This window comes from Oculina patagonica, chromosome 3 (assembly GCF_052425735.1).
Source record: "Oculina patagonica isolate OP01 chromosome 3, crgOcupat, whole genome shotgun sequence".
In the NCBI taxonomy this organism is placed as follows: domain Eukaryota; kingdom Metazoa; phylum Cnidaria; class Anthozoa; order Scleractinia; family Oculinidae; genus Oculina; species Oculina patagonica.
Genome location: NC_135760.1, coordinates 22,589,832 through 22,615,479, shown reverse-complemented (window position 1 = coordinate 22,615,479; position 25,648 = coordinate 22,589,832). Strand labels below are relative to the sequence as shown.

Here is a 25,648-nt window from a genome sequence, read left to right as displayed (position 1 = left end):
ACTTCGCAAAGTACAGATTTTTCATTTCGCAAAGTACAGATTTTTCACTTCGCAAAGTACAGATTTTTTACTTCGCAAAGTACAGATTTTTCACTTCGCAAAGTACAGATTTTTCACTTCGTTTCGTTTCGTTCCGTTTCGTTTCGCAAAGTACAATAAGCCAAAAAAATATAGTGTTTGGTTACTCTTGAGTTATACCAGAAACCCGTTTCCGGTTATACTGTACGCATGGCATCATAAAACAATTTAAGTGTGAAAAGATCAATTGTATTATCGATAGATTACTAACGAAAAGTTTTATGATTGGTCAACACAGGCTGAATAAACAATTTTCCTGACGGGGACTATATGAACAAATGAAAAAAACCAACAACTGCTGGACAATAATCCAGGAAAACCAAACCTGAGAGAAATGTTTATTTAACGTTTCATCACAACAACTGGATCCAGGTAACTGTTTGTGAACGTACCTCTTCTAATGACTGACACCTTTGCAGTGATTCAAGCTTCTTCTGGACTTGATCTGTAAACACATCAAAGGGACCATTAGCTTGAGTAAACAGACCGTCGTCTTTTTCTCAAGCTAAGAAATAATGCCATCGACGCTCATAAAAATATAGCAAACTAAGGGCACTTTCGGCCAGTTCTGTCTAATGGAAAGCGCCCTTAGTGTTGAAGGTTCAACTTTGTAGAACAGAACTCGATAGAGCGGTTTTCACTTGAGTGTTGAAAGTTAATTGCGTTTGCTTTGGTTTTGCATTGCTACGCTTAGTGATTGGCTTAAAAATCTCGCGCCACTTTCTCAGCCAATCAGAACTAAAACCAAAACCAATCGTGACTCGCTCGCGCACGTTTTCCCGCGCTTCGTGCTGGCTACATGTATTTGCTTCGAGTTTTGATTGGTTCACTGGATTGTCTGTGTCGACACTCAATTAAAAAACTGCTCTAAATGATAGGTATCCATTAAGAAGTAAGGTTGACTAACGATGGCAAGGTTGGAAATGGATTAAAGTGAGGACAACTGAACACTCAAGACTTCAGTTAATCGCACCATACATAAAGTGTCTGTAAGCCTTTGCATACCAAGTGTAATAAGGTTGTCGACTTTACAGTTCATCAGCTTCACAGTGGTTGGTCCTTCAATTGAATTCACCTTCAGGGTCAAAAGCTTTGAACTCTGAGGAAACAACAACAACAACAAATCAATTCTTACGAGATTGTTCAAAGTGATTCTCGGAGAGTCTTCATCCTAAAATACTTCCTCGGCGGACCTCCTCCGCCCCAACTTCCTCGAAAAGCAGTTCTTACGGGCCGATTGACCAGGCCTACAGCTCTTCAAAAAGCTGGCTACGCCCTTGTAATTGTCACTCGACCATTTAAATATGGTGTTCGCCTTGTTGCGAGTGTTCTAGTCTACACCTTTTTTTTCTCTCTCTCTCTTCTAAACCAACACTTCCAAAATTCAATTTGATCCGGTATTTGACCTCTGCTAATGGGTAATGCTGCAATGTGACTTACCCTATCTAAGTACATCATGGCATAATCCATTTGACCTTGTAACATCAGGTACCTTGCTCTCATCCAGTTCACTACAGATAACAACATACAAGCATCAATTTCGTGTTTCCAATATTACATGTTACAGACAGGACTGAGAGTAGTAAAGTACCTCTTATTGCCATTTCTAGAGTGTAGTCTCCATGAATAGTTTGATCACAGCTTATACGATGAAGATACTCGACATCTGTGGCCAGATACTGACTGGAAAAGCCACTGCCTCTCAAGGGCGACACAACTGATCCACCACTATAAACAACAACAAAAATGGCACGTTTTAATTTAAAGTGACTGTGTCACGGATTTAAGCTAAATTTAGGCATGGAAAAATGACCATCAAATTCGTTGAAAAATAAAAAAACCTCTTAAAACAGTGAAGGAACATTTCAATAACATAGCAAATACAAAAGAAGGTACGGATGGGCAAAATTGACGAAGATTGAAACGGATTGCGATATGGGTTTTTCAAATATTGTTGGGCTGAACAAATTTCAAAGTTAATCTTGTTTGCTTGAAACTTTAAATTATGCGCCCGGGAGACACATTTGGTTGCAATGAAGCTATGTTTTTGTCACTTAGATCCATAGAAGTAATTTCTTTGAAAACATTAAGTTTCATAACAAGTATTTGGCAAAACTTAAAAAAAAACCCTAACTCAGCCGTGACACAGTCCCTTTAAGGCAAATCTACCACATTTAACTGCTATTAAAATGAAATGCAACCTTAAAAGAATGCTTTAAAGTTGCAGATGAAGGGAAGAGGTTACAAGGAAAGGAAAACAAACTAACCCTCGTGGTGAGCTGGCAGGAGATAGGCTTGATGAGGATTTGGACTTGGCTGTCAGTAGTTTGTCCAGAGTCAGCTCACTGGCTACTAGTACAAGCTGACGAAGAAACAAAGTATGTGTTGAAAGACAAAAATGTTGATTTTGGTTCAGACTCGCTCGTCTGGATTCAGCACTGCGAGCAGATTTCACAGTAAACTGGTCCAACTGAACAATATTTAACAAATTAACGCTTTAATCAGAACACTAGCCAGCGTAGCTTGGCGTTCTAGTCAGTCAGGGAGAGCAAGAAATCGCGCGCGCGAGCAAAGAACACTGGAGAGTGCCACAGTGTTTTGTTAATAGGAGGTTAAAATCGAACAAGTAATAATGCAATAATACCTTTGCCATTCTTGTCCTGTACAACGCATCTTCATCATCACTGCTACATCACAAGGAGAAAAGGGTTGTTTAGTCCACTAAGATCAACAAAACCAAACACATTCACAACAACAACAACAACAACAACAACTTTATTTGCACCCTTTACATTCAATTAAATTAACAATACAACAATAAAAGAAATAAAGTAAAGTGCATGGCTGCCCAGAATAACCACGATTGGCTAACAAGATTGGGCAGCCATACTTGGTTTTATTACAATAATTTATAAAAAGGTCAGGTACACTTAACATTTACATAGCAAACTATACAACACACAAACACACAAAAACAAAACTAAGTAATGGAAAAAAAGATGGAAAATGGAGTATACGGACAGGTTAACTAGCATAGTTAAATCTATTGTAGTATTGTCACTATAAGTAATAACATCCTTTGTCACTTAAATCCAAGACAAAGCTGGTAAAGACAAACGCAAGTTCAGCCCAGTGTTCAGTGTTGTTTTAGAAGGTTGCTTCTATTCCTAAAGCATAATTAGAGAGGTAGTAAGAGGGGGAAGCAAGGTAGCATACCCTTTATATTATAACCTTAAATTTGTCAGATAAAAGATATTAAGTGTCTCAACAGTTTCGTCCAGGATTGTAGTAATGACCATGTAAAACATTTTATTTCCAATTATGAGATGCGATGGAAATTCAAAATGAAGTGTTTTAACAGTTCTGAGATTAAAAACCACAAAAGGACCCAAAAGAAAAAGAGTACAATGCCTTTTAGTGGCACATCGGTTCATCAATAGGCATTTTAATTGCATGGTGTTGGCTCACCAAAATTCAGATGGAAGAATAACATGCTTTCTCATTCTCTGGTAGACTTTAAGGAAGACATCTGCTAAGGTTGGAGGCCTAAAAGGAATGAATAAAGACTGGCTCAGAAAAGGCGAGTATAGAAACCAACATCTACCTTATTGTTACTTATTTTCGCGGGACTTAATTTTCGCGATTTTCCAAAAAATCGCGAAATTAAAGACCCGCGAAAATTAATTTTAAACGATTTCTATTGTATTTTTTATGCTAATTACGTATTTTTGGCCAAATTGCGAAAATTAAGTCTCGCGAAATATTCCCGTTCCATTTTCGCGAAATTAAGTTCCCGCGAAAATAAATAACAATAAGGTATACAATTCTACAAACCATAGTTAGTAGAGGTTACTAACTATGTACAAACTAAACCAGAGGAATAACAAAGAATTATGACAAAAACTGTCAAATTGAATGTAACTTACCACTTCTTGTTGGTTTGAGCTGCAAGACTTATCCCATACTGGTTCATCAAGTCAATGATTCCCCTGTTCAAGAAGGTCATGAATAAGTGGGTCAGTACCCTGGTATCCAAGGAGCAACTTACAGTTGCCCTAAAGCCACAAAAGCTATACACAAAAATACAACTGAACTCACCCATTTTCCATCTGTTCTTTGACAAAGGTAAGGATGTCCAGTGTTTCTGCCTCACCAGTGATTTCATCGTAAGTGTTTCTGTCTGCACCTGGGTCAATAGCACAGTTAGTGTGAATGAAGCTAGACAAGTCATCTTCAAATCTTTAGTGCCAACTTCAATGATAGTGAACTCGATAGCATTGATTGGAGAAGCAAATAATACAGCAAAGTAACTGCTGCATTTGTAAGACACACTAGATCTTAATGTATACTATTGTCCATTTTCCCGTTCCTTTCTGTAGTGGTTTCCTTCTTTTTGTCCCATATCTATTGCGAAATATAATGAAATGTTACGAATATTTACAGTACTCGTTTTCTCCAAGTTCCCGCCACCTTAAAAATCCTGCTTCTAACTTCTTTTCTCCTGCCTCCCGCTCCTTTATTCCCAGGTTCCCACGCTCCTGTTCCCCATTACATACTTTCAATTTCAGATTTGACTGAATTTGGTATTCTTGGGAAAACAGTACTGAAACGTTGTGTTTGCAGATAAAGCAATTGTAAGTAGCCTGAAAACAATACAGGAAAGAACAGAGGCAAAATCAGATGTTTCCTTCAGACCAGCAGACACTATTGTTCATCTGTATGAGGATCACTTTCAATAATATTCTCTGTTTTCAGCACTCAATATGTAACAACAGATCAAAGTCTCTTCGAGATACCGACTTTTTTGCATGAAGTAAGAGTCGAAGGTTTATCCTGAGCATTGTTCTTCGAGGGTAGGTAGGTAGGTAGACCGCTGTTCAATGTGTTCAAGGCCGTATCGTTACGATTGCTCCACGAAAAAGCACGAAAAAAATACGGATATTTCCGACAACTGTCGGAGAAAACATTGCGCATATCTCTCTTAGTTCCTTGCCCCCTGGTGGGGGATAGGGCCGGACATTGCGCATATAATTGCGGCGTAAACAAATCGATACACTCAAGCTGCGTTTCTGGGCTCTGCGAGGGTCGGATATCAAGACAGCTTCTTCGTGGGCTTAAGAAGGATTAAACAAAAGCCATATATACAGTGAATGCTTTCGAATTATATTTGAAGATGAAATACGAAAGAATTTTTCTGTCTTTGACTGAAATTCCACTCGAACTGCATAGACACGATCGCATGTTGTGAAGCCAATTCATGCAACATTGCTGTCAACGCGAGGTCACGTCCCTAACAACCTAGGCTGATGACGAAATAGAATGGCGCTTGTAGCGACCAAATTTGGCCTAATTTTTAACCGCTCCTAAGCTAAAAGAAGCCCCCATCTCTTGCATTTGTTTTAACTTCAATAATATCTTTGAAAATAGCGAGTTTTTTGGTATGGTTTATTTTTGACGTTTGTAATTTTTAAACGATGTAAGTGCTAGTGATTATTTATTCCTGTTTTAGCGTTAGTTACGCAATCCATTGTTTGTGAGACGCTTTTTATAGATCGCCTTTCAGACACACGTGCGTTGAGATAAGAAAGCTGACATGTCACTTTTAGAATTGTTATATAACGTTTGTAAATGTGACAAGTCACATTTTTTCCACGAGATCGCAAGTGATCACCCACAGCGGAAAGTAATCCCTTGAGAAATTAAAACAGTCCCTTGAGAAATTAAAAAAGTCCCTTGAGAGTTAACAAGAATGTTCCAAATTTTGCCCACATAACTGCTATTCTCCTACTTTCGCTTGTAAACAAGCAAAAAAAGTCGAAAAAATAGTATGTGTTACCTAGCCTGATGGAAACACAGAAAAGTTTTTGAGAGTTTTTTAAAGTTTATGACAGCACCCCTGTTGTGTTGTCAGGTTTGCAATTTAACCAGTACAGTTAGTCAATTGAAGATAAATCAATTTACAGCTTAGCTTACCAGTGAAGAAGCCTTCACCAGGTTTTCCTTCCAAAGTTTGTGACTGGCTACTTCTGCAATGTGAAACAAATTCTCTCTCAATGTACTTCTTAATATGGCATAGAAGATATGTAACAAGTGGAAAATAGGAGTTATTTAATGAAACAAATACATCAAGTTGAACAGGTTTACCTTTGACTGAACTGTGATCCATCTCCAAGACTGTCCTGACTACTGTCATCATCTACACTCACACTGGGTCTAACAAAAGATAATTACAGCAATAACATAATTAAATATTATCATCAGTTAGAGAGGGCACCTAATGATGAGACATGAGTGTAAACCTGTTTATCAAGATTTAACTGGATGGACAGTGGTAGTTTAAATTTGAACACTGCAATATTCATGTTGATTGATGACTGTAGCCACAGGACAAAAAAAGATGATGAAATGGAATTAATGTAATCTTCCGAGTGTTAGCGTGGGAGGCATGGTGGCCTAATGATTAGTGCTCCATACTCTGGATCGAGCAATCAGGGTTCGAGACTTGGCTGGGGCACTTCGTTGTGTTCTAAGGGAAGACACCTTACTCTCATAGTGCCTCTCTCCACCCAGGTGTATAAATGGGAACAGGTGAATTTACTGCTGGGGGGTAACCCTGCAATGGACTAGCATTCCATCCAGGAGGGGGGAGTAGAAATGCTCCTAGCTGCTTAATGCTACAGAAACTGGGATAAGCTCTGGCCTGATGAGCCACGTGGCTCGACAGCAGGCTTTACCTTCCAGTGTTAGCACCTTTCATAATGGCCAAGAGTGTTTCAACCACGAACTCAAACATGAAACAACCACAAGCCAAACGCAAATGAGAGTTGAAAAGTGTGCCACAGTAACTTTCGACCTTAAACTTGAAGGGAAAGAATTTTCCCCTGAACAGTTGGCTTGTGAATTTGTGGTTGGATGGCTGCCTCAGGACATGTACAAACAAAAGGAAACAAACCTGAAAAGAGAGGGAATGAATGACTGAACCAATTCCTTGTAGTTTATTTCCTCCTCTTTCTTTTTGTTTGTTCTCACCTATTGAATATTTAAAAAGTTAAGAATTAACAATGTCAATTCCTCGAAGCCAAAAGTTCGAGGTTGGTTGGTATATGCTGTAGTTTAAAATTTCAGGTCAAAATGATTTTAAACTACTTTAATTGATTTGTATCTTCCTTTGTTCAAGGATTATGGTAACAAATCTCTTACAAAGAGAAAGACATGTCAAACTAGTTTGAAATCAATTTGACCTGAAATTCATTTTAAACTACAACATAAATTTCCACCATTTCAAAGCTCAAATAAGGATAAACATGGAGTAGCCAGCTTGACAAATTCACCTGAGTATGGGTTTACAAGGGATTGTATTGGAAAGGTATCTATGCTGCAGTTTTTATTTTGGCACATGACAATAAATTGTCTTACTTGAAGTAACACATTTTAAAAATAATGTAGCAATGGGCTACTGGAAAGAGATGTAGAACATCATACTTTGATCAACAAGAATTCAGAAAAACATTTGTTATTCGTTATGGTTCTGATACCTTTGGCACTGACCAAAACACCATGCTTACAGATACTCTAAGGAAGTACTATATCTCTGACTAGAATATAATGTCCAAAGTTTGTGTCATACCCTTGCTGATCTTCTCTTGGGAAGAAAATCATCAATAGTACTTGGAGGTGGTTTCTTTCTTTTTGGTCCTCTTTTACTTTTTTCATCACTGTCACCTAAACAGCAAACAAAAACATCAGGCAAAGAGGAAATGGTTAGTTTGGATCACTCGGTTTTTTTTTTACCATCCTGTTATCAAATCCATGACACTCAACAAACCTCTAACACCTACAGATTGAATCTAGATAATTTGGTTTTCTCTGGAGTTCATAAGTGATCAAAAGTTAAGGCTTCGAAAGAAAAAACGGGGGGGGGGGGGGGGCAGCCTCCGCCCCCATCATAATCTGCCCCTGCATTAGATAGTTTAAATTTATATTGCTTTTAATGTTTTCATTTGATGGTTTATCTCTTTTCACCTTGGTAGATAATGAAGCACCCAATTGCAGGTGATTAAAAGTACTTAGATGTAGTCTTATGCTCCACTAATAGGAACGAAGAGGATGAGTGAGTGTGTAAGAAGTACCTACTTAGATAACTTCAAAATGAACGTAACAGCTGTTAACAGCAAATGGATGCACTTGTCAATGTAAAATTGCTTCATCTTTTTCCAAACCACACTGTGCTTATGTCTAACACATAACTTTATTTTGTTAATTGTAGACTTGACTCATATGTGCATTTTCTGAAATGTTTAAACATGCTTTCACTGCTAAGCAAATATAAAAGAAAATCATTCAATATGTTCAATAACCTGTTTGCACATTCTTGTACACTGAAAAGCCTTCAGTAGAAAAACTTGAGCTTGAATAATCTGGCACTTTAACGACAGAAGCTCTATAGGACATAGAAATGTCTGAAAACAGAAATAAAATTAATAAATAAACAGTCAAAAAGAAAGCCTAATGGATGCCACCTTTCATATGGAAATATTCATTTCCATATGAAAGGTTGTGCATCAGGAACAGAGAAATAAAGGCATCTTCAAACATGAAACAGGCAACTCAGATGCATTGTGCGCCAAGGAACAATTTTCATACATGTATATGAAAATTGTACCCTGCCACATTTTACGTGGAGCGAGTTTAGTTGCTTCAATCTTCTTCCATCTTTTTGTTTTGAGCTAAGTAGGTAACACGCATTTTAGTTAAGTGATTTGACTGTTTTGCCATCGATTTGTATTAGAAATTCTCCAGTTTGGAGCGTTTTGAGACAAGAGGAAGCTTTTTAAAACAAAAACAAACGGTCGCAAAGCATAATGGTTAAAGGTGGGCCTTTAAGTCGCAGCATGGCAATATCTGAACTTTCCACAATAAAAAAACCTCAAACTGCCTACATTTTACAAATGGAAAAGCCCTATGCAGTGTTATCCCTAGGATTTTGGGAAAGCCAGGCGGTATTTGGGCTGTGGTCTTCAAATGTCAAAATCTGATTTGCAGAACTTGTTCCCCCACGTTACTATCAATTTTCTGTCTTTTTTCCAGAGTAAAAAATTAACTAATTTTGCCTTGAAAAGCTTTTAGTTTCTGTTCTGAGCAACCCGAGGTGGCTGACTTCACCATTCTTTCCACAAACACGAGAATTTCGTTTAGTATTACATGTACGACATCTTGAAGTACTGTTGTGTTCCTGTAGCAATTTGATAAAGGTAGCTGCTGTTCAAGGAAACAAATGCATCACACTCACAGGTTCGAAGTGGGAACATATTAATGCAAGGGTAAATCACTTTTATTATGATAAAAAAATTGATATCATCTTTGCTTATGGATAGGAATTCCCAGTTCCAGATCTTAAACAGTAAGGTAACGTTGTGTTATATCTTCAATTTTATGCCAGGCGGCAATGAATTTCCTGTGAATTAAGCTAGGCGGCCCGCCTGGTCTAAATACCTAGGGAGAACACTAGAAGAAAGGAAATACCTGGTGCAACAATAGCTTTGTAGTATCCATCCAGATCAACTCTTCGGCCAAGTGGCTGTAAGAATGCAGAACAACATAATAGCCATAAGGATGTTGAATGATGAAAATTTAGTCCCACTGTAGTTATCAGGTATTTGAAAACCTACTGACATGATAAGTAAGACTGATTTTTTTCCAGGTCCACTTCCATCCTCAACTGAATTGTATAACCAATCCAAATCTTACTGACTTAATTACTGTCTTGTTAGTCAATCAGCTTATAAAAACAGTCCAACCTTTCCTTATGGACACTGCCATAATACAGATGACTCAATATTACAGACAGTTCAGTTGGCCCCAAACAAACCACAAGTGATATAACCTCTGCCTCTTAAATATGAAGACCTCCATAACACTGACACTCAAGTCTGCCCCTTTGGTGTCTGTGTTAAAGTTGTTTGACAGCATTAAATGTTACTACCAGTACTGATACAATTAACTTATCGTCGCAAGACACTTTTACCTGAGGATTTTCTGATGATGTGAGGTGATCATAGAGAGCAATGAAACATTCACCAAGACTTGCCCACCTTGAATATAAAAAGATGGGGGTGTGAGTTAATTTATTGTTGACTTTTTTCTTTTTAAAGTCACTCTACTTTACTCCATACCACTTCATTCTACATGTACATTTACATTTTGTAAGCAAACTGTTATTTTATGGGTATAACAAAATAAAAAATTCTTACGTGTGTGACGTTAGAGCCTTGACAGGTTTATAGGGGGGAGGGGGTGCTCTGTCTGCTTCAACAAGTTTTAACCTTTCCTCCCTGAGATGAAGAGCTTCTTTCACAAACTGAATAACAGAATTGCACACAAAATACCAATGAAACAATTTTGAAAAGCAACCATTCGCTTCAAATCACATAAAGTTATACTAAATTCTAAAGGATTAAATGGCACATGTGCACGACAAATGAACGGATAAACAAATAATATTAATTAAATAAAATCCACCCGCCTGTTGAGAATGCCCTGTCCTACCATACAAGTGCAAATATAAAGGAGGGTTGGCGAATGATAAATTTGAGACAGCGAGACAGCAAGACTAATATCTTTTCTGCACAAGAGCTAGAAATTGCCTTGCAAAGAAAGATAGACTCTGCCATAGTGTGGTAGAGAAGTTTGAGATAGCGACACTCCCCCGACACCCATGAAATTTGACAAAAATTCTACTAAAAGGACCTGTATACATGTTTTAAAGGACCATTTGTTACCCTTTTTAAATGTACCTTTTTCCCTTCATTTTCTCTCTCTTCATCATCCAGTGAATAGCACATGTCAAATAGGTTTCTGCAAAAATCAATATGACAATTAAACATCTAACTTGACCATACAAGCCAAGGTTTTAAATCAGTGGCTTGAATTATATCTGATGTTTTGCAATACATCTGACTGTAAAATGCCTGCAAAAGTTCAATGGAGGTTACAGGTTACTGTTTGAGAACAAACAAACAAACAAAAACAAAGCAAGCAGATTTAAGAAAGATGAGAGGGTCCTATGAAAATTTGCCATACAAACACAACATTGACACTTAAATAAAGTTTATGTATGTATGTATGTTCCGAATGTGGTGGTACCATTTTCAATTTGACTTTATCACAAAAAGGCCCCTGCACAAGAGGCGTTTTATCAAAAGATGGTGTACTTACCTTAAGTGTTGTGAATCTCTCCTGAGTGCAGGTTCCTCAGAAAAGATTTGATTCCTTAAAGCTATGCCTGACAAGAAAAAGTTACAAATCAAGCTGTTTTCAAAACAAAAATTCGATTACACCAGCCTTTTGTAATTATTGCAAAATTTACATGTTTGAATTAAATGTATAAATTACCTTTAAGATATTCCTCATCCCTCTCCAAGGCCTTTGAAATCATTACAAGACAGGCTGTAATTACAACAAATTATAATCAATGTTAAAAATAATAAGCAGTATCAAAGACATGCAATGCATGCAGAGATCTGCAGCAGTAGCCCTTTGTACAAAAGACACATTGAAGGTCTATCATACTAGCATTGTAGGCATGCAATGTGTGCAGAGAGCCATGTAGCTGCAGCCCTTTGCACACATTGCAGGCCTATCAAGCTGGTATTATAGGCCTGCAATTTGTGCAGAGAGCTTTGTTGCTACAGCCTTCTGTACATATTGCAGGCGTCAAATCATACTCATATTATAGGCACACAATACATGCAAAGGGCTACGTAGCTGTAGCCCTTTGTATCCAATGCAGGCATATGATGATAAACAATATTACTGTTTAGGTACGTGTATAGACAAAATGATCACAAGAAACCTCTAGTAAGATGTTGAATATAGCAAAGGCATGTTGGTGAATGATTTGTTGGATTTAAGAATGAGGGGTGGCCAGCAGAGTAAATTACTGTCATACTGACATCTTGGGCAAGGCACTTCACTTAGTGCCTCTCTCCACTCAGGAGCAGGAATAATACTTAAAAAGTTGTTGGTCAATCCTAACAACTTGCTGAAGGTAATATACAATGGAATAGCATTCCATCCAAAGGAAGTAGCATTGTAATTTTTTATTTTATTTTATTTACCACACTTAATATAGGGAAAATAATATTTTAATGACAAAATAGATAGAAGAAAATTCAAAGAGGTCTTAGAACCTCCATCTTTTAAAACCTGCAGGAGTAATGTGTCAGGGCTAATGAGTTACAAGGTCTTGTATTGTCTACAATACTTACTATAGTAATCCCCAACAGCATATAACACAGTGCAAAGCAAGTCTAAACAAGGCCAGTGTTTTGCATTGCACTTCAAGCCCTAAAAGTGCGTGGAAAACATGACAAAAATCATTTAAAAAATTATATTATCAGGATTGCGTGAACACAGAATAACCTACTGACTGGGGACAATGGATATAGCCTAAGAGATACACGTACACCAGTCTTGTAGTTGTAAAATGTTTAAGTCGGGTAAGAGATTAAAATTGTCAGATATGCTGTTGAGAGCCACACTGCAAATGATTATGCTGGTTAACACTGCACTAAAACTTCATCATTAAACCTGCTATATCACTATGGTAACCCTGCAGCAACCCAGCCTCAACCCTTCTCTGCACTACACCAACCCTGCTCCAGCACTGCACCAGTGCTGCAACAACACTGCAGTAACTCTGCTCTAATACAGGGCTAACTTGGCTCAAACACTGCAATAACCCTACACCAATACTGCTCCAACCCAGCTCCAATACTGTAGTAACCCTACAACAACGCTGCTCAAAGTGTACCATCACTGTACCAACACTGCTTCAATTCTGCACTAACACTGCACCAGCCCTGCTCCAACATTGAACTGGTACTTCACCAGCCCCACTCTCCAAGCAATGTGGAACAGCTAATTTATCTTTACACAATATCTTTTCCTGTGGGACAGTGCACTTGTTATTGTTGTATGGACACTACAGACCTCTTCAAATGAGTGTCGAGCCAGGCAAAGATCAAAAGTCTTCAGAGCTACTACTCCAAGATGATACCACACAGTCACATCAGAATCATCAAGTGCAACAGCCTGTAAAGAAAAAAGATCCATCAATAAAAAGTGTTATACCAGTAAAGTACGAAGTGGATGTGAAGAGGGCTCTATAACATTTCTTCATCTGTGTCATAGTCTCATCTCAAAAATTTACTGATGAATAACATTGACTGAGGAGGGAATATTGACTTCGCTTTTTTGAGGATGGTCTGGCACATTATTAGCAAAGTTGACTCCATTGATTTCCAGATTAGCAAGCCATTTTTTTTTACTTATTTGGTGTTTTTTAAACCTACCCCTGTATGCATAAGAAACCCCCAAGATTTGAATCATGAAACATTCTACTGATGGGAGGCCCCGTGGCCTAATAGTTAGTGTGCTGGACTCCGGATCAAGCGAGCTGGGTACGCGGCCTGGTCGGGTCACTGTGTTGGGTACCGGCGACATAATGCTGGGGGGGGGGGGGGTACCCTGCGATGGACTAGCATCCCATTCAGAGGGGAGTAGAAATATTCCTAGCCGCTTGATGCTACAGAAACCGGGATAAGCTCCGGTAGTATGGGCCACTTGGCTTGAGGCTTCCCTTACCGGTATATATGCATAAGGAGCCCCCAATATTTGAATTATGAAACATTCTACTGATTCATCAAGATGCACTTTCAGACTGTAGTAGTCCAGTTCTCCCTTAGTTTTGCAACACAACTGATTTGAATGCTGGCAAGAGCATAAACATTAAGATGAAAGATTCTCACCTGAAGATATGCATCTATTGATTTCTCCCACTGTTCTTTTTTCTCTGCCAGTGAGGCCAGGTTTTCCCACTGTTCCCTCTTCTCTGCCAGTGAGGCCAGGTTTTTGTAAGCTGAATATTTTAACACATGACCAGGTTCAACCAAGCCTGCATCTTCCTCTGGTGGAGAAGCCTATTGATGACAAATGGGACATTCCATTTTTTATCCGCACCCCCCCAGTGGAAGGCACGAATTCGACAGGTTCCGTTTAGACCCTACTGAAATATGCCTTCCACAGTTCGGATAAAAAATGGAATGTCCCAATGTATTCATTCATGCTGAACATCTTTTCTGCTCTTGACAAAAAAAAGTTCACTTGGGAATTACTAACTAAGGGTGCGTTTCTTTGGGAAAAATCCAAATCCGGATTGTTGATCCAAAAACGGATTTTGCGTTTCTTTACCTATATCCGAAAATGGATTAATCTTGGATCAATGATCTGAAGAATCCACACTTCGAGTGGATACATCAGATCATATCTGAATCCGGATTTTTAGGATTCATGATCCGTGCGTTTCTTTGGGAAAGGATTCGAAAAAAAAGTACCTTGGCCCAGCGGTCTTTGCTGTGAAAATACAGGTTCGCTCTTTGTAAACACCGGCCATACGGAAAGTTTTAGGCGGTTATTTCGATCAAACTACAAAAATATTTCACGATAAAAGGAAACGGTAGCTTCAGATAGGTATGTAGTATCATTTTAAACGGGATACAGGTTTTCTAGAACAGCCACTGTGTGCCTACGGAAGTTGTATCCTTTTGAAATTGTCACGAGTGAAATTTGCACTGATCATTTCGCAATCATTCTTCGCTCTCAGATGCTTTCTCGCCACATTGTGCTTAACGCTAAAGAAAACCTACTTCGACGTGTGGTTTTTGTAAAAGATTTTGTATGCTTAAATTGTTTTAGTTAGGATACATTCGACGAAAAATAAATTTGTGCTGATATTTTATGTTCTGTGCGAAATGTGTTTACGGGGTTGTCATGGCAAAAAATCCGTTTTCGGATTCTTCGTTTCTTTGGGAGCAAAGTATCCGTGTGATCTGAGATCAATGATCCAATTTTGGATTTTCCCAAAGAAACGCACCCTAAAGGAAACATTAACACCTACACTTAGGGACAGACCATTTAATTTTTTAAGGGGAAAGGGGGCGGGGCAGGGGTTGGGCAATTATGAAAAAAAAAATTCTTGCACAAGAAAAGTTGGAGAGAAAAATTGTGCACAAGTAAGCAAGGGGGAAAAAAATTCAAGCAATCACCACCTGCTAAACATGGATGGTGCAAAAAAAATCTGCAGAGGGATATGTTGGTAAAGAAAATTTTTGCAAATTCCAATGCTGAAAAAAAAATTCTTACTGCAAAAAACTGCCCCCCTCCCCCCCCCCCCCCACCCAAAAAAAATTAAATGGTCCATCCCTTAACACAAAATTTGTGTTTATTTATTGATTGCGTTTACTACAATCAATAAATTATCACAGCAAAACCCCTTTACCAGTGTTTTACAATTTATTATGAACAATCTTTCCAAGCATTTTTGCCTTTGAAAGATCATAAAAATTAATTTATAAATACATTATCTAATACAATCAGTTTTATAGTTTAGTATTTCCATTCTGCTCATCCACATCATCAACTTTTAATAAATATATTCAATTATAATTATATTTTAGGTCAAACTTAAGTTTATGTATCATTGATGCTGACCTCTTTGACCAAGGCAGAATTTAACAACTGATTGTAGGCTTCCTCAGATGCTATATAATCTCCTTTCTGCTGCAAGGCCAGGCCTTTGTTGTACAGCTCCAAAGCCTCTGATTCCTAAAACAATTAATGTACCTTTGATGAGATGCAATTTCATTGGCCACAGTTTTATATGGACTGCAAGCAATCCTTCCTTCTCTTTTTATGTTAGTTTGAGCAAGAGCTGGAACAGGGCCACTTGAGCTTGCTCAAGCATACTAAGTTTTCTATAATTATTTTAGCACATACTAGTGGCTATCTTCAGGGGCAGACCCCTAGAAGCTAGCTCTTAGTAAACTGTGTGCTTAAATTCATTTCCTACAAGATAGAAGTCGAAATTTAACTTAAAAGTTCTATACCGACAATGTAGCTTTAGAGAGCACTGTGTAGCATCTCTGACTGTATATATGTGCTGTAAAGTTCCAAAAGTAACAACCCTAGTTATGAGGCGAGGGGCGAAGACCCGAGTCAATTATCAAAAGTTAATAGAAACCAAGAAATGTGAGCTGTCTAATTATTACTGGAATGTTACGGTATGTCTAATAGGAAAGTTCCTATTTTAAGCATATGTGTATAAGTATTACTTATAAAAAAATCTCTAGCTAAATAAATATTGTACAAACTTTCCACAAAGTGTAAAGACTGTAAAGTTCTTTGTCAGTACAGCTGCCAAAACATTAAAATTAATTTTCCAACCTTGGCTTGATTGACACTCTCCTGAGTGGGTTCATGGTCACTTTCCTCACTTGAATCATCATTCAGCGCACACAGACGAATCTTAAAAAGTATTATCAAGAAATTGTAAGAACTCTCTGTTGAAATTGACGGAGTTGCAATTTCTCGAACGAGGACAACACTCACAAACAACTCCAACATACCATAGTAAATTACTTCGCAGTGTCATTCAGATACCATTTCTTTATAAACATTAGCACTATTAATGATACGAGGGCCTTCAAAACTTCCTACACTTCAAAAATAGGGTCATTTTGAGCCTAAAACTGTGCGAGAAAACGTGAAAATAAATCCGCCATTTTGCCTCCTTGGCGGTAAAGGCTCCTAAGCTCTTCTAGCGTGGTTACAAAGCACTAGTTCCAGACTCTGCGCACACTTCGAAACAAAATGGCGGATGTTCGCGGGGTTTTCAAAGATCTTGTTGTGGAAAATTCTGAATGCAAAGTCCGCTTTTAGTGTTTTACAAAGTCAAAGTAATACAAGGTGTTGAATGAGATGTCTAAGCTCACACAACAAAGCAGTGATGACAGTCGTTACATTCTCGTAGCCAAGTTGGACAATGCGAGGAATCTTCTCAACATCCTGAAAGCTGTACATTTCAAAGAGGTAAGCTTTATGGATCATTTTAGCTGCAAAGTGAACAGTAGATCATTGGTTCTTTCAAGAAGCGGGGACGTGATCTATTTAAAACTGTTTCTTGATTTCTGAGAGACATTCAACTGAGTCAAGCAAAAGAAATACGTACGGATGTGATGATCGAAATACAAATTCTCCTTAAAAATTTTGAGGCTTGATCCCAAGATGATCTTTATCTTTATTCTCGTCATCGGCCTGCTTTACTATATGCTAATAATGTAAGGAGAACTGGGATATCGATCGTCTTTGGAGGGTCCTGAAGAGGGGGAATAAGAGGGTCCTTAATGGGTGCGGGGGAAGGGGGGGGGGGAATAAAGGGTGTTTACCATTTACAAGAACTTTTGGAATTTCGGAAACGGGACTACCTTTTCAGGTTGTTCATTTATTTCGGGAATTTTTCAGTGGAACAAACTGAAAAGACGTGTTCCATTTACATCCCACTCGGAATTTCCAGAAAGTTTTTGTAAATGGTAAACACCCAAAATCCCATTTCCCAGCCTATTGCTCTCCCCCCCCGATTTTGTAAATCCCAGTTCCAGTTCTATTGGTTATTTGTCCCAGTAACCCAAATCTCATTTCCCTAGGGCAATTATTAATTCACAGCTTTGGTAGATAGAATTGCATTAGAAATGAATTTTGGTTGAGAACTTGGTCCTGGCAAGTATTGTGAACAATGTTGGGAGCTGCAACCAACAGAGGCTTTGCTGAGGTTCAAACTCTTGCACTTTAATATCCAATTATAGCCCTTTCATAAATATCTTCAACAGAAAATACCAGTAGTATCCTTTTTACATACCTGGCATACTAAATCTATATTTCCAACCCCTCCCCATCCCCCAGGGTTAGGCATTAAATTAGGTTACCTCCATAAATTCTGTCAGGTTTCCTTTTTTACACTGGTAATGTACCCCCTACAAATTGTCAATTATTTAAAAATATTTTTCATTGTTAGTCAGCCACTTGTTTTGTGAGTAGCAATGGTCTCAAGGTCACAGTTGAGGATTCTAAGTGTGTTCAAGCCAATGCATTTGTGCAGAGTGGAATCTTCCAGGAATATATCTTCAAAGAGGAGAGTGCTACCTTCAGGATAAACCTAAATGTCCTTCTGGTAATAATTTTTGAGTTTACAGTAAATGTATAGAACAGGACACAAAATGTAAATACTGTAAGTCATGCACAGCAACTGGTGTTTTACGTATGTCTACAAATTACAGTACTGTATTTTACCCTTTTGATCTGATTGGCATTGCATTTTTTAAATGAGAAAACATGAAATATAGGAGACACGTCGCCGCGACATATTGCTGCGACATGTTGCCTCATGTGACATGGTGCATTCTTGTGACAAACCAAACAGAATTTTGTCGCTGCGATGTGTCGCACCAATTCAAACTGGTTTGAATTGGTGCAACACATCGCAGTGACAAAATGAGCAATGGTAGCGTTGTTGCAACGTGTGCACACATCTGCAACAAATCACTGCGAAAAAAATAAATTAACCAATGTGAGAGCGTCATGTATTTTTGCCATATTGAATTGTAAAAGTAGTTCACATTCCCACTCTTTCAAATTCACTGTTTGCAGTGTTTGTGCACCAAACAAATGCCTTGTTGCAGCGACTTGTTTTGAAGCAGTACACACGGAGCAACTTGCCACAGCGACTTGTCTCCTAGTGTGTCCCGACCTTTTTATTTATTCATTCTCATAAGTGACAATAAATTATTAATTTTTATCCTTTAATCTTTTCCAGGAATGCCTCAATATTTTTGGTTCCTCTAAAGATACTGGTACTTGCACTGCTCTGAAGATGTGTTACGCAGGATATGGCTCTCCACTTATTCTCATGTAAATATCAACTACCCAGCTTGCTGTATTCTTTTAGTTTTGGCTCAATAATCGAATTAGCGAACATCTCGAGCCGACACTAAGTCTTTTAGTTTTGGCTCAATAATCGAATTAGCGAACATCTCAAGCCAACACTTGTTCAATCAGTGTTGAATTGCTGCACCATGGTTTATTTTCAGGCTAGAGGAAGGAGGTGTTCTAACAGATTGTAGCATTCAGACTCAAGAGCCTGATGAAACTCTGGATTTTGATTTCAGCAGTGCAGAGGTTCTCAACAAGATTATCATGAAAGTAAGGAAAAAGAGAATGATTTCTTACAAGAAATGGCTGTTATTTATTTTTTGCCCATTTACTGGCTTACAGACAGATAAAATCCGGGGGGTGGGGGGTACTTAAAAAAGTTTTATACGGGGAGGCTCCACCCTGAGCTCTAACCCCTTACCCTTTTATATAACATTTTGACAAAAATTGTACCCCTTTTGTATACCTTTTACTGAAAAAGGTACCCCTTTCATTTATCTGAAAGACATGGCAAAGACGTCGAACACGACATTTTCTTGTCATTTTCATGTAGCACTTAATAAATTAAAATAATACAGCCATAAATTTCATCTGTTTGAAATATTTTAATTAAAGGCCCTTTTAAAAACCTAAATGTCAGATTTTCATAACCTTTCGTATACCTAAACTTCTGAAATCCCTACCCTATTATATACCTGAAGCCTGAAATAGGTACCCCTTTCGGGCGAAGCCTCCCCTTATAGGCCGTTATAGGGAGTCCCCCCCCCCCCCCCCCGCTGGGGATGAAACTAGTTTGTTTCACTTTAAACCCCATATATGTATGTATGTCATCAAGGCCCTTAACTGGTCTTCACTAAAGCAGACCCTGCTTTCCTCGGGAAGCAGGTTAACAAAGTTTTAATACTTGCTTTTTACTTTTTGCATGACTAGATCTGAGGGAAGGTATGTACCGCTTATTTATTAGTTTATCAAAGCGTTGTCAAACTGGCCAGTAGATTCATGCAGCAAAGCACCTCATGACTCCACAGCTCCTTGACAACGTTACGTTACAATTCAAAAAATGTAAAAATGGTTTAATCTGATGTCCATTTGAAGTAACTGTTAACCAAATTGCTACTTTGCATATAATTCTGCAGTCAGAGTGTTTGAAGGAGGCTTTCAGTGAACTGGACATGACAAGTGAAGTGCTTCAAATCCTGATGTCACCAGACAACCCATACTTTAGACTGTCAACCTTTGGCCATGCTGGCAGCACCCATGTAAGTATTTATAATGGTGACCACAAGGTTGAGAAATCTGTATTAGATGAGCTGGAGGAGTATTTTGTCTACAGCTCACTATGCAGTGGTGGAGGACAGAGGGGCGATAACCTGAGAGAAAAAGGGGCAGGCAGCATACAGGAGGTGGGAGAAGAGAGAGCAGGAACCAGGTTTTCCAACATGGTGGGAAACGGGAGAAATAAATGCAAAGGATAATATGATTACAGAAATTCAAGCTGAATTGGGCACAAGCTATAACAAGGACTATAACAAGGGGGCTTAAATAATGGAAGTTTTGGACTGAACAATAGATCACCTCCTCTTTAGCCTGCGAGCAGGGTTCGGCGCTCGAAGAGTTCAATATTCACGTTGCCCCCAAATAGAGAGCCTGCGCGCAGGCTACCTCCTCTTTGGCTGCAGGCCCTCAGTGTTGTGTGACACCCAGTGTCCTGAGAAGGACCCCAAAGCAGAGGCCGGCCCTGTTGTGTGGTTATGTTGTTGTCATAGTTTGTGTGTTACCAGAGTCAGTCTTAATATTATACACTAACAACTTTAGTGGTATAGTAAGAGGGAATTGGGATACGAGTCTTGATGCTACTGAGGAATAAAACATGAAAAGAGTGGGTCAATGATGTAATGTATATGAAATGATTCATATATGAACTGCGGATGTATATGAAAGTGATAAATGATCATCGCAGTGAATTTCCAATTTAAGCAATTGGAATAAGCTTGAAAGCCCTGAAATTTTTTTTTTCAGGCTTCTTTATTCCAATTGCTTAAATTGGAAATTCACTGCGATGATCATTTATCATTTATCACTTTCATATACATCCACAGTTCATATATGAATCATTTCATATGCATTACATCACTACATGATTAAGTTGTTATTTTGTGTATCTGTAAGTATCAATTGCAAAACCAGCACTCATTTGCTTTTAATGTTGCAGTCAGATTTCCCAAAGGACTCAGACATGGTGGAGTCATTTGAGTGTCAACAAACACAAACAAACAGGTATGTTAGAAACAAAGCTCAACATAGGTACAGGTATTCAAAACATCGAGAAAGGAATTTGCATTCTTAATAAAGGTTTGAAAGGTCATGTTCTGCTGCTAATTGAATTTCTCTGTACTTAGATATAGGATCAGCCTACTGAAACCATCTACCAAGGCTCTGCATTTTTCAAGCAAAATTTCCATCAGGATGGATGGTAGAGGATTTCTCTCACTGCAATACATGATTATCAATGAAGACGGGCAGGTCTGCTTTGTGGAATACTTGGTTAGTTTCTTATTGTACATTTCACGTTTCAGTGTTAAGACAAGTTGAATTCTCTTTTCTGATCTCTCTCAATGTTTACAAGTGCAAGAACACATTTAACAGCTTAGAGGAGGGGGTGGGTGGTACAGATGCACTGTCACACCCCTCCCTACAGGCCTGTAAAAACTAACTTAAGCATGTGGTGGCTAACTAAAGCCTATTCGCATTCATAGACTATCTTGAAACATTTTTTACTACTTTACTTTCTTTGTATCCCTCCAGTGTGCTCCAGACGAAGAAGTCGAGGATGATGATGAGGAGGATCTTGGTTAAATGAGCTAAAAAATTTCTCATCGCAAAGAAATTTGTCAACATCTCAAAGAACCATCGGAAATAAGTTTTGCAAAAAAGAGTTTTCAAACATGCACTGTTCAAGTAGCTTTCCTTACTCACAGATTTTGTTGTGAGAAACAACATAGGATTCTCAGAAACACTTCAGTGTACAAGTGCAACAATGTGACATGGCCAACACAAAGCCCTTCTTTACTTTGTTACAGCACTCATTGCACTGAGTGCCATGACATTTGCTAGCAACATCCATCACAGATATAATGGGGTCAGCAGAGAGCACTACACTGCATACAGAACTGAGAAGCTTGCACTTCAACAATAGGCCCTTTGCTGCAAATGGTCACATGCTACAAAATAACATGTTGCTGGAGGGCAACATGTTATGGGCCATTCAAAACACAGTAAAGCCAAGCATGACTGGTGAAAGTCGCTTTGTTTTGTAGAGCACATTGCTTGCCCTCCACCAAGATGTTATTTTCTACCATGCGAGTGTAAGCTGCAATAGGCCCATTTGTTTGTTATTTTGGCTGCTGTCAGTTGTACCATTGTCAACTACAAAGTATAACACTAAGGCTATGTTTACATGGGACCGGTCCGGAACAGATCCGGTCCGATTTTCGTACTGGATAGGCCTTTTGTTTACACCGGACCATTCTGGAACCGGACTAAACACCTGGATTGGTTCCATGTAAACAGAAGGCGATCTGGTCTGGTTCGGTTCTAAACGGTTCCGGTCCGGTCCTGTGTAAACGTAGCCTAAAAGTTATTAAAAGACTTAAAATATCTAATTTCCCCACTAGACTGTCCACAGCACTCTATTTTTTCGTGTTTTTCGATCGATGAGCGCGTGGTGAGAACGGCGAGAGAACTAGATGCCAGCGCAAATTTTTTGCGTTGAAAAATCGAGAGGCTGTGGACAGTCTATTTCCTCACTGGTTACCATGCATTTCTTTCAATATAAGTTTGAAGAACTTCTCTTAACAGTCTTGATTGAGTAATCAAGATGTTATGTTTTTTTCCATCATTCACCTAGGCCTTGTTGTTTGAGGAATGCACAATGCTAAAAAATAGACATAGATGCTTATCTGTTTAAACCTATTCTAGGAGAAAATGCCCCAAGGTCCACTTTTTAAATCCTGGTCAAAGATTATTATAACTCCCGTAGGTCTACTGTAAACTGTCCCTGGTTAAAAACTTGTTATTCCATGCTGAAAAATACATAAAACATTTAAAAGAAATTTATATGACACCAAATATATTTCTCCATTATTTTTTATTTCATTTTTTTTTATTCAGAAACATGTATAAACTAAATACAGTGTATTGTTACAAAATTAAGACTAAATTTTGACTTTGAAGATGTAATTCACAATATTATTTATTGATAGTTTTTCTTCAACTCAGAGCAATACAATTTTAAAAGAAACTGCTAAAATTTAAGGGCAGTGAAACTTAAACAATGGTTTCCATCTTGGAATATTACCTTGTGATCACCTGACCTTCAATCTGCCAGGTTAGTCACCGAGGTTGAATGAAATATGTCATGGTTGTAGTAGTAACTAAACAGTTTGGCTTCTCTTGTTGCTTGTTGAAGTTTCTTAGCAAAATGTTTTATCACTACAGTAAAAACCCGCGTGTAAGAACCTAGGAATTTAAGAACCTTCTGGCAGAAATTTGCTTTTATAATACCCCAAAATATAAGAACCTGTTTAGCCAAACAAATTCCTACAGGTTCTTATATGTAGGGTTTAACTATTTAATTTGTATATTTTTTTACCAAAAACCCAGAAAGGTGATGTTACTGGAGTATATACAGTATGTTGTTGGACTTTTGGCAACATGGGTGCATTAATAAATATTTATAATGAAGAACAGACCAGATTTTATACTATTTTCTGATAATCAACAACAATGTCTACTCTGTAGAAATTAAGAACCTGATTAAGAACCTACTTAGCCTAAACTGTCAATGGCTGCGGTCACATCTACGACGTAACTAAAGTTTAACTATAGTTAGTCTCAAGTTACGTGACGTCATGCCTAACTATAGTTAGTGCTTTCTGTCGTCTTTGCGGTCACACCAATGCAGTTAACTATAGTTAGTTCTGATTAGGTTGTGAATAATTTGGTATTTAAATTAGTTCATGACAGCCCTTGTTGTTTATTTGTGTCCAGTTGTTCATCTATTTCTTCTATTTTTGCACGGAATTTCAGCGTTGAAGAAAATAAAATGAAGTAAGGATGCTAGAAACCGAAGAATTCAAGCGTTATTTTTGCTAACATTGGTGATATGTAATTTCTTGGCATGTTGTTTTTCTTGTTTTCCTTCACTTGACTCCTAGTTTTGCATATTTAGGTTCATCTCGCACGTGCGAAAAGAATTGTCGCATTCTGATTGGCTTTTCGTTTGTAAACTTAAGACTAACCCATGCACCTTGCTTGGGTATAACTATAGTTAGTGTGTATTGTTTTGGATCAGCGAGGCGTAAATTTTCTAACTATAGTTAGGGCGAACAGAGAAGCGGTCACATTCCCGAAATAGCTAACTATAGTTAACGCCGTCCTAACTATAGTTAGCAGTCTAGATGTGACCGCAGCCAATAAGTACCCCATAATACAAGAACCTGTTTTGCCAAACTCTGAAAAAAGTGGGTTCTTACACGCGGGTTTTTACTGTATGAGTTCAAGAAATATGTTTACAATAATTATTTGTATGAATTACAAACTTTGGTCACAAAGTCAAGAATAGTGGATACAAAAATAATTGGTCAATTCGCACAAAGAACGTTTTGTAATTTCTGTTCAAGCATCATATAAAGTTGATTTTCTATCACAACTGCCATAATTTAAAAGTAACTGTTGTGTTCACTTAAAAAGGTTATTGCATATTTCAGAACTAATTTATTTGTGGTGCATTGCCACTTGCCAGGATTTTATAACAAAACATTTTCTTTCTTAATACAGTTTGTACATTCATTCTTTATAAACCTTACTTCAACTATGTTAGTGAAATTCTATGACAAGGTTTTGCAGGAAAAACCCTGTTGTCTGCACAAATCACATGATTTTTTCGCAAGGAAACATGATATGCTTGTGACAATTGGAGACAAATATTTATTCACTTCATATGTGTAAGCTGAGTGCTACCACACATGGTGAACAAATCAGTGTCAATTCTTTGCTAACATTCAAATATACTTTCTTTGATTGAACTTTACATGATTTCCAGTTTGACGCATTTTAACAATTCAAAACTATGCATGAGTTTGCGTGACAAAGGAAAACATCTCTATTTTCATGAATTTTGCACACACGTGAAGTTTTGTTTGAGAACTAAAAACCTTGCCTGGCACAGCAACAGTTTTCACTACAGTAGAACCTTGTCATAAAACTTATTTTATGTCATATAGAAAATGTAAGATAATAAATTATTGGTAATAACTGTTCTCTATTTGTGCCTGTTTTAAATTATTGTGATATTCAATAAACTTTTCTTTCTTTATAAAATAATATCCATTTACTTATTTTCATATTAAATAGCCACGTTACACATGCTTGTTTCATGCCCATGCCCAATATTTTCCCAAACAGTATCACAAATTTCATTTGCAATAATTACCTATTTCTTTCCCAGCAAACATAATTATCTATCTATTCCAAAATACTTTCAATTGTCAATGTTCACTCTCAAAAACTATAAAGGGAAAAAGACGCATAAAAACAATTCCATTTGATGTAAACCATGAGTGGTTAAATTTTGGTCCTTGGAAAATGGGACTTATAAAATTAATGGATTTTTTTATTACAAAATGACAGCTTACACAAAATGTAGCTTAAAACTTTTCTTCTGGTTTCTCGTAACTGTTCAGTAGTA

General features: G+C 37.8%; 2 protein-coding genes across 5 annotated transcripts in view; one reads left to right on the top strand and one right to left on the bottom strand.

Annotated features, from left to right (window-relative positions):
• Positions 1 to 16,702, bottom strand: part of LOC144645257 (calcineurin-binding protein cabin-1-like) — a 56,241-nt gene extending 39,539 nt beyond the window's left edge. For 2 of the 4 annotated variants that reach the window (XR_013569255.1, XM_078504744.1), the window contains exons 1-26: positions 16,542 to 16,702; positions 16,360 to 16,440; positions 15,628 to 15,741; positions 13,887 to 14,057; positions 13,069 to 13,170; positions 12,345 to 12,423; positions 11,470 to 11,523; positions 11,293 to 11,359; positions 10,872 to 10,932; positions 10,329 to 10,435; positions 10,103 to 10,169; positions 9,601 to 9,655; positions 8,436 to 8,537; positions 7,706 to 7,800; positions 7,031 to 7,107; positions 6,223 to 6,291; positions 6,052 to 6,104; positions 4,177 to 4,264; positions 4,005 to 4,067; positions 3,547 to 3,624; positions 2,723 to 2,765; positions 2,346 to 2,440; positions 1,670 to 1,806; positions 1,519 to 1,589; positions 1,084 to 1,177; positions 471 to 523 (exon numbers count right to left, since the gene is read on the bottom strand). Coding sequence is in view for 3 of the 4 variants with exons in the window: in XM_078504744.1 (XP_078360870.1) it covers positions 471 to 523; positions 1,084 to 1,177; positions 1,519 to 1,589; positions 1,670 to 1,806; positions 2,346 to 2,440; positions 2,723 to 2,765; positions 3,547 to 3,624; positions 4,005 to 4,067; positions 4,177 to 4,264; positions 6,052 to 6,104; positions 6,223 to 6,291; positions 7,031 to 7,107; positions 7,706 to 7,800; positions 8,436 to 8,537; positions 9,601 to 9,655; positions 10,103 to 10,169; positions 10,329 to 10,435; positions 10,872 to 10,932; positions 11,293 to 11,359; positions 11,470 to 11,523; positions 12,345 to 12,423; positions 13,069 to 13,170; positions 13,887 to 14,057; positions 15,628 to 15,741; positions 16,360 to 16,440; positions 16,542 to 16,544 (2,079 nt within the window). In the remaining variant the exon portion in view is untranslated. The remainder of the gene's footprint in view (positions 1 to 470; positions 524 to 1,083; positions 1,178 to 1,518; positions 1,590 to 1,669; positions 1,807 to 2,345; positions 2,441 to 2,722; positions 2,766 to 3,546; positions 3,625 to 4,004; positions 4,068 to 4,176; positions 4,265 to 6,051; positions 6,105 to 6,222; positions 6,292 to 7,030; positions 7,108 to 7,705; positions 7,801 to 8,435; positions 8,538 to 9,600; positions 9,656 to 10,102; positions 10,170 to 10,328; positions 10,436 to 10,871; positions 10,933 to 11,292; positions 11,360 to 11,469; positions 11,524 to 12,344; positions 12,424 to 13,068; positions 13,171 to 13,886; positions 14,058 to 15,627; positions 15,742 to 16,359; positions 16,441 to 16,541) is intronic. The other 2 variants (XM_078504746.1, XM_078504745.1) reach the window with 2 other exon arrangements.
• Positions 16,703 to 16,793: 91 nt separating this feature from the next.
• Positions 16,794 to 25,284, top strand: LOC144645418 (cell cycle checkpoint protein RAD1-like). Its single transcript, XM_078504996.1, has 8 exons — positions 16,794 to 17,004; positions 17,987 to 18,142; positions 18,785 to 18,879; positions 19,059 to 19,170; positions 20,037 to 20,159; positions 21,113 to 21,177; positions 21,300 to 21,444; positions 21,706 to 25,284. The coding sequence occupies exons 1-8, from the start codon at positions 16,894 to 16,896 to the stop codon at positions 21,754 to 21,756; spliced, it is 858 nt and encodes a 285-aa protein (XP_078361122.1). The 5' UTR covers positions 16,794 to 16,893; the 3' UTR covers positions 21,757 to 25,284.
• The last annotated feature ends 364 nt before the right edge of the window (positions 25,285 to 25,648 follow it).

Bases quoted from the DNA above. Each gene is read 5' to 3' on its own strand.
- LOC144645418 (XM_078504996.1), top strand. From the start codon at position 16,894: ATGTCTAAGCTCACACAACAAAGCAGTGATGACAGTCGTTACATTCTC. The intron at 18,143-18,784 runs GTAATAATTTTT...AATCTTTTCCAG, and splicing joins TAAACCTAAATGTCCTTCTG to GAATGCCTCAATATTTTTGG. The intron at 21,445-21,705 runs GTTAGTTTCTTA...GTATCCCTCCAG, and splicing joins TCTGCTTTGTGGAATACTTG to TGTGCTCCAGACGAAGAAGT.